We start from the raw sequence: 13,269 nt of genomic DNA on the forward strand, positions 1-13,269 counted from the left end.
ACTGGATTTTTTTACCCGAACTCGACATTGCTGGCAAGATCTAGATTTTTTTACCCGAACTCAACATTGCTGCCAAGAACTGGATTTTATGACCCGAACTTGCAATTCTATCAAGAACTGGATTTTTTGACCTGGTATCGAGATGAGGATCTACAGATCACCGGGATTTAATTTTAACTTGGTATCGAGATGAGGATCTACAGATCACTAGGGTTTATTCTTGACCTGGTATCGAGCTGAGGATCTATAGATCACCAGGGTTTAATTTTGACCTGGTATCGAGATGAGGATCCACAGATCACCAGGGTTTAGGTTTGACCTAGTATCGAGATGAAGATCTACAGATCACCAAGATTTAATTTTGACTTGGTATCGAGATGAGAATCTACAGATCACCAGGGTTTAGGTTTGACCTGGTATCGAGATGGGGATCTACAGATCACCAGGGTTTAATTTTGATCTGATATCGAGATGAGGATCTACAGATCACCAGGGTTTAGGTTTGATCTAGTATCGAGATAAGGATCTACAGATCACCAGGGTTTAGGTTTGACCTGGTATTGAGATGAGGATCTATAGATCACTAGGGTTTAGGTTTGACCTGGTATCAAGATGAGGATCTACAGATCACCAGGGTTTTTGATTTTCCTGCTATCAATATATAATTCTAGAAATATAAGTATTTGTGGTATTCGCATAGATATTTCTTTTGGAAATAACAATCTCTTTATTGAATGCATAACTTGTGAGAAAAAATACATGATGATACTCAGAATATTCTTTATTGATAAAATGCTTTCAAATTGCTTACATTTTGAGGCTTTGGTAATATTACACCTTCAACCATTTTTAAGTAGTAAGCTCCATTGATTCCTACTTTGTGAATGATGTAAGGCCCATCCCAGCTTGCTACTAGTTTGTCAGCCCCTTTCTCTTTAGTTGCTTGCATCACCACTTTCAAGACCAAATCACCTTCTTGAAAATGTCTTTCTCTCACTTTCTTATTGAAAGCTTTTCTGAGCTGCCGATGGTATGTGTTGAGCCTTAATCTTACTTGGTCTATTGTTCCTCAAGATTGAGGACTTCTACTGCCATTACTTCATTATTTCGGCCAGTCGTTAAGACTTTGGTTCTGGATGTCGATACCACCATTTCTGATGGGGTGACTGCTTCCATTCCATAAGCTAATGTAAAAGGAGATTCACCCGTGGCAATTCGAGGTGTCGTTCTATAAGCCCATAGAATGTTATTTAACTCATCTACCCAAAGACCCTTCTTGTCTTCCATCTTTTTCTTGATATTATCCATGATGGTTTTATTTGTTGCTTCTGTTTGCCCGTTACCCTGAGCATAATATGGCGCAGATGTGAAGTGTTTCACCTTGTATGATTCCAAGAAAGCTTTTACCTTTCCTCCCTCGAACTGTGGCCAGTTATCCAATATAATGGCATATGGCAACCCATATTGACATATTACTCTTTCAAAAAGAAAATTTATCACATCTTGCTCCTTTATGTACTGTAAGGCTATGACCTCTACCCATTTGGTGAAATAGTCTGTGACCGCAAGCATGAATCGCCTTTTCCCTCTCCCAGGTGCTAGAGGTCCGACAATGTCCATTCCCCATAGCGCAAAAGGCCAAGGGTTCGATACACAGTGCAACTCTTCAGCTAGAACGTGTATAGACTTTCCATGTATCTCGCACTACATACATTTTTTAGCATAACGAAGACAATCCCTCCGCATTTAAGGCCAAAAATATCCTTGCCTCGTGATTTTATTTGCCAATGACCTTCCAGCTGAATGGTTCCCACACTCTCCTTCGTGTAATTCTGCAATGATTAAATGTGCCTCTTCATTTGATATACATTTGAGATGTGGAGCTCCAGGATTCTTTCGATATAGCTCATTATCAATCAATACATATATTTGTGCTCCAGATTTGATTCTTCTGGGCTCATTTTTGTTTTCAGGCACTTTTCCCTCACATAAGTATGATAGATATGCTTCTATCCATGACGCCCCTAGTGTATTGATTTCCATAACCTCTGGTTTGTCGACATCGATGCTTGGCTTTTTCTGGACCCCAATGTGCAAAGTGCGACCCTCGGTATTTTCTAGCATCGCTGCCATATAAGCTAAGGCGTATGCATGCCTGTTTTCATTTCTATTGAGGTGCTGAAGCCTTATTTTTCCGAAGTCCTTCAACTTAGTTTTTATAAAAATCAAGTGATCCACCATATTATCACATCTTGTCGAATATCCTCCATTAATTTGACTGACCATGAGCATCGAGTCACTAAAAATTGATAATTCTTTCACCTTAAACGATTTGGCCATCACAAATCCAGCGATTAATGCTTCGTACTCAGCCTTGTTGTTTGATGCATGGAAGCCTAATGTCACTGCCATTTCAAGCCTTTGATTTTCGAGTGTAACCAATACAACCCCGATACCACATCCCTTACTCCCAGATGATTCATCTACAAATAATTTCCAACCATTTGTTCCAGCCTATGGATCATCTGAATCAATAATATCCTCAGGCTCTTGCAGCGTTGAAAACTCCTCCTCTTCCATGCCCCAACTAGCATCCTCACATGGAAAATCATCCAGTACCTGACTTTTCTCTGATACTCTGTTTCGATACTCGACACCAAATTTGTTTATTAGTACTGACCATTTCGACATTCTTCCTGATTTGGCAGTATCAAATTTGTTTATTAGCATCCAAATGGCATTCTGATGAAACAGTATATACTTCCATTAACGACGAAAGCCGTTTTTAATTGACCTATAATAGCCATTAGAATCTGAAAATATCCTGAATACCCATCGCAGAAATTAATTTTGTGAAACCAAATCTACTAACTTTGATAAGTGCCTCCAACATCAACCAACTCATCTATCCTTGGCATCGGATAATGATCTTTAGGACACTTCTTATTTACATCAGCAAAATCAACACAAATTCGAACTCTACCATCTTTCTTGGGCACCACTACTATGTTTGCCACCCATTCAAAATGCTCCACTTCTCTGATTATGCCATTATTTAACATCTTCTGTATCTCGACTTGCACCGCTTCCTCGTACATTGGTCTAACCTTTCGATGCTTTTGATGGATTGGACTTGCATTTTCTTCCATATTAAGCTTGTGTGAACAGACAGCTGGATCGATACTAGTTAAGTCCGACATTAACCATGCAAAAACATCCTGATTCTCTTTCAAAAAACCCATCAACTCATTTCTTACTGTGGTATGCATCTCTGTACCAATGAACGTATGGCGTTCACTTTCTCCTGTACCAATATCAACTTTCTCCACCGCCTTTATTGTTTTTCTTTCCTAAGGGGTTTCTTCAATTTGCTTTAGCTCTTGGGTGAACTTTACCTACTCATGTACCTGCATATCGGTGTCGATAGGTAAAGCTTGTTGTAACTGCTAACTAGAGCTTTCCAAGATGCCCCCAGTGTCTTGGCTTTTCCCCTTCATCATTCCCTTCACCGTTACAAAATTACACTTTTCTGACTCCAATTGATCCCCCCTAATTTTGTGCAAGCCATACATTGTAGAAAATCTAAGTACCTGGTAGAATGTACTTGGAACAGCACACATATCGTGTATCCACTTTCTGCCAAGTAGTGCATTATGGTTGGAGTGATGCTTTATGACCACGAACTTCGTCATTACTGTCTGAGGCCCCGCTCGAACTGGCAATTTTATTTTTCCCGCTAGCTTGGTCGAGCTTCCATTAAATCCGAACAAACTGAATTTTGGTGGCTTTAGATGAGTCTCATTGAGGCCTATGCCCTATGAATGCTTTCCAAAATAAAATATTCACAGAACTACCACAATCCACAAGCACCTTTTGAACATCATACCCCAAAATATGCAAAGTGATTAATAGTGCATTATCATGTGGCAACATTGCCTTAGACAGTTCATCTGGTACGAACATAATTGCTTCTGGGATGCACGCTGATAAGCACCCAAAACTGTAATATTAAACCCCAAGAGACATAGCATTTTGGTCGATTATGTGTTTAATAATCATGTAATAATTATATTTTCGTACTTTTGCAGGTTTCCGCAATTAAAATGAATATAATGATAAAACATGCATCGAAGTACGGGAATACTGGAATATTTGAAGTTTCCCACTCAACCCCCGTGAAGCCCAACAAAGCCTAACTAAAGCCGAAGTTTCCAAAAGAACAAAACCAGTGCAGAACGGGTCCACATATAAAGAAGCAGAAAACTTCCAAAGCTCAAATCGGATAAATCTAGATGCCGACGTTGGCTAGTGAAGCTGCCAAGTACGGGAATACGGGAATATTTGAAGTTTCCCACTCAACCCCTGTGAAGCCAATAGAGCCTGACTAGAGCCGAAGTTTCCAAAAGAACAAAACCAGTGCAGAACGGGTCCACATATAAAGAAGCAGCAAACTTCCGAAGCTCAAATCGGATAAATCTAGATGCCGACGTTGGCTAGTGAAGCTGCCATAGCGACCCGGGCGACGAACTCTGCGCAAGGACAAAAAGTCGTAAAATGCCAAAATCGGCGCAACCACTGGACATACTAAGTGGATCCACTCTGCGGGCCCAGAAGGCATGATGAGTCAGCATAGGCAGGTGGCAAAGGATGGTTTCAATTTGGTACCACCTGGCAAGAGAGAAGACACGTACCAATTCAAACCAGGTGGTTTGAATTGAAATGAGCTACAAAACAAAAACTTAAAAAGCAAAAAGACGAAAAATTAAAACAGATCAAAACAAAACTTTGATTCTCAAAGTTTTGAAGAAATCAATTAGCTACCGAACAAAACTCAATTAAATGGTTCACAAGCCATCCAACCTATATATATGAGGGGGTCGCCTTCATTATTTCCCCTTCAGCATATTCATACTTTAGCTTCTGCCTAGTTAGTTTATGTCTTCAGTACTTACATTCTGTCATTTCCATTCCAACAGCTTAAATACTGTAAGTTATTTTACCCTTAATAACAGTCATTTCTTTTCTAGTTTAATTCCTGTCCTGCATTTATTTACTTAATGTATACAACAAGTTTTATTATTCCTTCTATGACCATGAGCTAATCCCCCCCCCCCTCAGGGGGAGGGTTATGCTGCTCGTGTAAAAATCCAGATTGACTATTTAATATTCTAGAGTCACTACTTAGGAATTAGGCTTAGATTTGATATCCGGTCCCAAAATGACTCGAGGACTGCACAAAGTTGGATCTTGATGCTCCAGATATTGTCGCACACCCAAAAATGTCTCGCAAGAATCGTTTTTGTGTCGACGACTCTCCAATTAAATCAAATGATGTGAAATCGAGCCGGGGAGCTGAAATAATATACCGAGAGATGAGATATTATTGAAACTCCTTATGCTAGTGAAATCGACCTAGAGATGTGGGCATGCACTAGGGATCAATACTTTCGGCGTCGTCTCGAAAATGAGGCAATTTAGAGATGTAGTGATGTGGTAATATAAACTGTTGAAAACCGATTCTCGCATAAGTATGACTAACTCTCTCCCTGTTTCTCTATTTTTGTTTACCTACATATAATCACCGTAGTAATTTACATTATTTTCATTACCGTTAATTTAATTAAAACTAACTAAAAAGAAATCTAAAAATCCTACTCACCAAAAGTTGTAATTCCAGTTGTGAACCTATCCGAGCCCTAAGGTTTGGACGATCCCTTACTCGACCTATCCTACCAAACCCACGTGAGTAAGGTAACTTGACTAAAACGTACGACTATACGGACGTTGGACTTTGGACTTTGGACTTAGGTCGTTGGACTTCGGACTTTGGACTATGGACCTCGGACTTAAGAAAATAAGTAACTGAAAACCAAAACGTGTATAAATGTGTGTTTTATCAAATGGCGCTGCTGCACGCCGAAGGACTCTGGACTTAACGTAATAACATGAATACATCCATAAAAACCCCCTCCCCTACCTCCTCATCTTTTTAATTTTCATTTCTATTACAATACTAATGAGTTACGGAACAGTTTACCTTAACTTTTTCTACTAACAAATATCTGTGAACCAAGTTTTGTTTATTTTCATTAGCACAATCTAAGTACTATGTAGGAATTTGAAGTCTTGAAACAGACAAAATAGTCTCGGACGAGACTGAATTAGTAGCATACCATGAGACTAACCTCGGAGTATCAACACTCCGGTTTTCAGGTATAGGCCACTTTCCTTTTCAGTACTCTTTTGGGCTCTCTGGTCCTGTTTTTCTAGTAAGCGTGAGCTCGGGAGTTAGTCGATCGCTATACGAGGAATCGCGGGACGCCAGGTTTTAAACTCTTAAACTCCTCAAACTTTGTTGAGAATATTATTTGCTATAACCTGTTTTACCTCGTATATTTGTATGTTGGCATGGGGACTCCTTGCATGTAAAGGTGGTTCGTCATTACATATTTACGTTAACACAATATGATTCAAATATATTTTGATATATGCATAGCGTCAAACCATCTGCTTAGAATATTTTTGTATGTGTATGTTATATCAATTCACGTACACGGTATTCAATTGTATGAGTTCGTTCTCGACATTCTCCTAGCTCACGTATAACTTACATATAGTTGCACGTATAGGTAATATAGATTTGCATGGGTAGACTTTCTGCGTAAACTAGTATATGTTAGTTAGTTTCTATTTTGGTATCTATCGTTTTAATTGCATATTTCGTAATCACGTCTCCATAATACATTAATTACGTAAACAAAAAAAATATATATATATAAAAATATAAAAAAATAAAAAATAAAAAATCATAGTAATTAAAAATTTCATCTAAATCATCTTAATAACACCCCGCATAATACACCATCATAAATCATCATCCTATTCCATCAGTGCCTAGGAAACTTGAAAAAAATTGAGGTTGCTTAATTAAGGAACGTGCTAGCACGAACAACCTCCCTCAATTCTCTCAGGTGACCTGGCTGCTGGAATATTCACACGTTATCTTAGCTTCCCCTTTCGAAGTTAGAAACTTATTTCGGGGAAGGCGTTTTTCAACTCCTCCCTTCCTATATTCTAAAACCTCCGGTCATTATTAGTTCCTTATGAGCCTTAAAATTAAAATTTATATTTGTATGAGACTACGGTCCGGTAAACATAAGGAATTAGAACTTATATATCATCGTCGAAAATACAAGAAACAACTATTTATGTTATCTCCTAGGCATAGTCCTCCTCCTCAGAAATCAACCTCGTCAAACATCTCCGTTGCCATTATCTCCTTTAATTATGGATGAGGAAAATCTCACGATCGAGAAACCCTTTTCGGTTCTATATTGCCTTCGGGAAGGACACGCTTCTGCATTAAACTTCGATCACGATTGTAGGTGATTTTCGTATTCCGCCAAACATTTTCGGTTTGTTACCTGTTTACCATGGGTTAGACCATGAAAAACTGTACAATCATCTTCGTCGAATGCAACAAGTAGTCACCACTTTCCGCCATCCGACCATTACCAACGAACAAGTCTTGCTTAGGTTGTTTCCCTTCACCTTAGCTGATAAAGCTTCAGTTTGGCTTGGCTCGCCGGACAAGCGCCGCAATCCATTGACACATGGGCCAAACTTGTTCAAGCATTCATGATAAAGTTCTATACTTAGAAGAAAACTACAGAAATGCTTCAAAAGATTCAATTCTTTCGCCAACACCCCCAGGAATCCTTTCCAGAAGCGTGGAGCAGATTTACTGATTTACTTCTCGAATGTCCCCATCATCCGCTGTATTAGTCCATTCATTCTTTAATGGTCTCTCTGACCATCAAAAGGAAACATTAGATATCATGAACGGCGGTTGTTTCATGGACAAGGGCGTTACTGAAGCATACACTTTTCTTGAAAAAGGCCTCCTCGAAGCACCCGTTGGGGAAACACTGATTCTTCTAGATCTTCTAAAGACACTCCTACCAAAGTTACGTCTATGTTCGAGGTCAAACCCGATCCGAATTAAAACTCTAATCGAGTCCCTAAACAAAAGGTTGATGCTCTTTTCGGTACAAGTAAATGAACAAAACCCAAACAGTCATGGTCGCCAACGCTTCCCCATGCCCTCTTTGCTTAAGTCCCGAAACGCGCCGATTATTATTGTCCTTTGGTATAACGAAGTGTCCTCCCAACCTTCCTCGAGGAGGCTTGTGCTTTCAACATCCCTAATGCACCTTGGCGACAACATCCTCAATTTAGCTTGGGCACCCCCTCGTCAACAACAAGCTCCTCCTGTGTGGCAACAACGTTCTGTACGACCACCCGCGAACTACAATTCCTATCGTCAAGGAAATCCTCCACAATTCCAGCAAGGGCAAAGTAATTTTCCCAACAACGCAAATATAGGGTACCAAAACAACTGCAATCTTGTTCCCGCTAATCAAGGATATGGCTACCAAAATCAACCCGTGAATAATAACCGTGAACTAGTTCCTGCTGCTCCTTTGGTACAATCCACAGCCGATAAAACGGCTGAAACTTTCCTGACATACATGAATCAACAGAATCAAATCCTAGCTTCTATCCAACGGTCTCTTCACCGTTAGCTTTCGGGATAAAAGTCAAAAGCGTGTTCCCCGCCAAAAGCGGTTCCAAACCCTAAGCCTACAAACACTACCTTTGAACTCAACAATGCACGGGACCTAGTAATCCAAGCCGGGGTGAGGTAAATGCCATTACCACTCTTAGTTACGGCGAACCATCGACAATAATATACATATGCGGGCGAGGAATTGGCCGGAAGCCACGACGGACGTCCTTCCAACTCCTACCTCGCAACCTATAACGGACGAAGTTGTACCTTCAAAATATACACCTACGTCCCTAGGAAAAGATACCACTGATCCTTATACGCGATTCCGCCCAAAAGCTCCGTTCCCTGCCCGTTTGGTAAAGAACAAACATGACGAACATTTTGATGAGATCCGTGAAACCTTCAAAAATTTGACCATAAACTTACCTTTCCTAGATGCGCTAAAGCATTTGCCCAAGCATGCCAAGTTTTTGAAGGAGATGTCCACCACCAAACGATGTACGAATGTACCTCAACAAGCGTTCCTCACTGAGTAGTTTCCCTCGATTACCACTACCAATGGTGTGGTAAAGTACAAGGACCAGTCGACTTAAGCGTACCATGCGTTGGGCGACAAGTATACCGCCATCTTGCACTTTTTTAGACCTAGGTGCGGTGTTAACCTACTTTCATACTACTTATTTAAGCAGTTAGATCTTCATGAATTAAAACCTACCAATATGACTCTGCAACTCGCGGATCGCTCCATCAAGTACCCAAAGGGCATAGTAGAGAACGTTATAGTAAAGGTCCAAGATTTTTACTACCTAGTGGATTTTGTCATTTTAGATACTGAGGTGGCCTGTGACTCCATTCCTATCATCTTGGGACGTCCTTTTCTTGCAACTGCTAACGCTCTCATAAATTGTCGGGACGGTTCAATGACATTGTCTTTCGGGAACCTTTCTGTCGAACTCAACGTGTTCAAATTAATGAAACAGTTTCCCGATCCTATAATGGAGGGCGAGATTAGCCTGGTTGATAGTCTGGAACATGATTATTTCACAAACTCTTTTCCCCCAAACGAGATACACCAATTTCTTTCTTTTGATAATCCGGAGTTTGACGATAACTCGTACATAAAGGATGTCCATGCATTATTAGAGTCAGTACCACTATTTGACCCTAATGCTGCGTTGCAAACTGATTCAGAAGAACCGGATTCACTCTTTTCCATTGAAGAGATGATCCCTCACGAATTCTTGATCCCCAATCCTCCAACTCCGGATTTAAAACCTCTACCCTCTGAATTGAAGTACGTGCATCTCGATCTCGATGGTAGTCACCCTATAATAATTTCTGCTCACTTGACTATCGACGAAGAGGCACGTTTGATTCATGTCATTCGTGAGCACCGCTCCGCTATCGAATGGTTCTTAGATGATATCAAGGGAATATACCCTAACATATGCACGCATCGCATACATCTTGATGACGGCACAAAGACATCGCGAGAACCACAACGCCGCCTTAATCCCGCCATGAAGGAAGTAGTGAGAGAGGAAGTTTTACGTTTACTTGATGCGGGTATCATATACCCTATCTCTGATAGTGACTGGGTTAGTCCTGTCCACGTTGTTCCAAAAAAATCCGGCATTCAAGTTGTGCAAAATGAAAATGGTGAGTGCATCTCCACTCGCATTCCTTTGAAATGGAGAATTTGCATTGACTATCGCAAACTTAATGCCAGAACCTGTAAAGATCACTTCCCTCTCCCATTCATTGACCAGATGCTAGAGCGTTTAGCGGTCATGCTTACTCTTGTTTTCTTGATGGCTATTCGGATACTTCCAAATTGTCATCGATCCGCCGATCAAAAAAAGACAACTTTCACGTGTCCCTTTGGAACCTTTGCATACGCACGAATGCCTTTTGGCCTTTGTAATGCCCCGCACTTTCCAACGCCATTTGCATGTTTCACATTTTTAGTGATATGGTGGAACGTTATATGGAAATCTTCATGGGCGACTTTTCCATTTCACGGAAATTCCTTTGACGACTACTTATCCAACCTTTCTAAAGTATTAGCGTTGCGAAGAAAAATCTGGTACTTTCAATTGGGAGAAGTGTCATTTCATGGTTACCAAAGGACTTGTTCTAGGTCATATTGTTTCAAAAGACGGGATAGAGGTTGATAAAGCTAAAATTGTTAAAATTTCTTCGCTACCTTTCCCACGTCATACCTAAGTGATATCCGTGCCTTTTAGGCCATCTTTGGGTTTTACAGGAGATTCATTCAGGATTTTTCTAAAGTTGCTCGACCCTTAAGCAATCTCCTGCTTAAGGATGCAGTATTCGACTTCAATTTCAATTGCAAACAAACTTTTGATACTCTAAAAACTGCTCTGACTACCGCTCCTATCATTCTACCCCCTGATTGGTCTCAACCATTCGAACTAATGTGTGACGCTAGCGACTTTGCTATTGGTGCCGTGCTAGGCCAACGATGTGACGACAAACCCATTGTCATTTACTACGCTAGTAAAACTCTTAACGACGCTCAACGTAATTATACCACAACTGAGAAAGAGTTCCTAGCTGTTGTCTATGCTTTGGATAAGTTTCGCCCCTACCTAGTTGGAACATCGACCATTGTATATCTTGACCATGCCGCATTCGGTACTTACTTTCGCGAAAAGGGCCTTAAAACAACGATTGTTCCGCTAGATCCTTCTCTTACAAGAATTCACCACGAAATCAAAGACAAGAAAGGAACTGAAAATGTCGTAGCCGACCATTTATCAAGGCTGGTTGGTGACATCGATAGTGATTCTGAAGCTATCGGTGATTCCTTCCCAGACGAATACTTGTACTCTATTTTCTCATCTCCATGGTACGCGGATATCGTTAACTACCTAGTTACTGAGGAAGTCCCCTCCTTTTGGTCACGTCCTGATCATAAAAAGTTCTTATCCACTATAAAATATTATTTCTGGGATGAACCCTACCTCTTTAAGTATTGTTCCGACCAACTCATTCGTCGCTGCATTCCCGACTGGGAACACACCGACGTATTATCCTTTTGCCATGAACAATCTTGCGGAGGTCATTTCAGGAAAGAAAACTGCAGCCAAAGGTGTTACAATGTGGTTTTACTAGCCTACCCTTTTTCGCGATGCACCGAAACATTGCATAACTTGCATTCGTTAATCGACACCTAGGTCGAATTACCAAACGAAATATGATGCCCCTAAATCCTATCTTGATTGTAGAAATTTTTTATGTTTGGGGCATTGATTTTATGGGACCCTTCCCTATTTCTCAAGGTTTTCTATACATTTTAGTCACTGTAGACTATGTGTCCAAATGGATTGAGGCACTCGCATGTCGCTCAAATGACCATAAGACTGTCGTGAAATTTGTAAAAGAAAACATTTTCTCTCGTTTTGGTGTTCCCAAAGCTATCATCAGTGATGGGGGTACACATTTTTGTAACAAAATTTTTGGGTTTTTAATGAAGAAATATGGAGTTACTCACAAGGTTGCTACTCTATACCACCCACAAACGAGTGGCCAAGTGGAAGTCTCCAACAGAGAGATAAAGTCTATTCTAGAGAAAACTGTCAACCCATCAAGAAAAAACTGGTCTCTCCGCTTATCGGATGCCTTGTGGGCATACCGAACAGCATTTAAGACACCTATAGGGATGTCTCCTTACCACATTGTGTTTGGAAAACCTTGTCATTTGCCAGTTGAACTTGAGCATCGTACCCTTTGGGCCATCAAAAGCCTTAATTACAATATCATCAGAGAGAAGCGAAAACGCAATTAAATGAAATTTGGAGGAGATTCGGAGTGATGCTTATGATCTCTCGAAATCCTACAAAGCTAATATGAAAAGAGTACACGACAAGCACATTTTGCGTAAGGATTTCAAAATTGGCCAAAAAGTTTTACTATACAACTCCAGATTACACATCTTTCCTTGTAAATTGAAAACACGATGGTCTGGTCCTTTCATTGTGTCAGCTGTGAAACATTATGGGGCAATCTCTTTGCTTAATCCAAAAGATAACAGTGAATTTCAAGTCAATGGACAACGCCTAAAACATTACCACGAATTACACTCACCAGATGTTGAACAGACTCTTCTTCAGAATCCAGTATACACTGACTAGATGTTTCGTTTGGCGTACTCAATCTTGTTTCTATAGAGGGTACGCCATTTTGGTAGCCGGGCCATCTTCTATCTTATGATCTCCAAAGTTCTTTGAAGTGTGTGGTTGCAAGCGCCGAACCTTAGTCCACGAAAACTCTTTTTTAGAACTGAGTATAAATGTCTTCTGCAACACGAGCAAACGTACTTTTTGGTAAACGATGGGTACCTAAAATTTCACCTCCTTCCTTCTCTTCCCTTTTCTACTCTCTACCTCGCGAACTTCAGCTAATCATTTGGTGTAAGTCTCACTCATCACGAATAGGGAATGGTCGTAGTTCTTTTGCTCGTAAACGACTTGCGTGAAGGATGGGCTGGTGTATGCATTGCCAAACACCCTTCTGTCTAGGCCCTGACTTCCTATCCGATACTAGCCAGTTTAAGGTATACTTTTGTCTAACACCAATTGCCTTGGATAATCTTCGCCACCGCCATTTCTCCCGAGGTTGGGACTTCGTCTTGAGGATCGGCGTTAAAAGACTCACCTTGTAGATATGTTTAT

At 40.5% G+C, this 13,269-nt stretch overlaps 1 protein-coding gene across 1 annotated transcript; it reads right to left on the reverse strand.

The window, feature by feature from the left end:
- Nucleotides 1–1,746: 1,746 nt before the first annotated feature.
- LOC147486817 (uncharacterized) lies at nt 1,747–2,412 on the reverse strand. The gene has a single exon (XM_086573858.1). The coding sequence runs from the start codon at nt 2,410–2,412 to the stop codon at nt 1,747–1,749; it is 666 nt and encodes a 221-aa protein (XP_086429984.1).
- Nucleotides 2,413–13,269: the final 10,857 nt, after the last annotated feature.

This window comes from Coptis chinensis, chromosome 7, assembly GCF_015680905.1.
Source record: "Coptis chinensis isolate HL-2020 chromosome 7, ASM1568090v1, whole genome shotgun sequence".
Taxonomy (NCBI): domain Eukaryota; kingdom Viridiplantae; phylum Streptophyta; class Magnoliopsida; order Ranunculales; family Ranunculaceae; genus Coptis; species Coptis chinensis.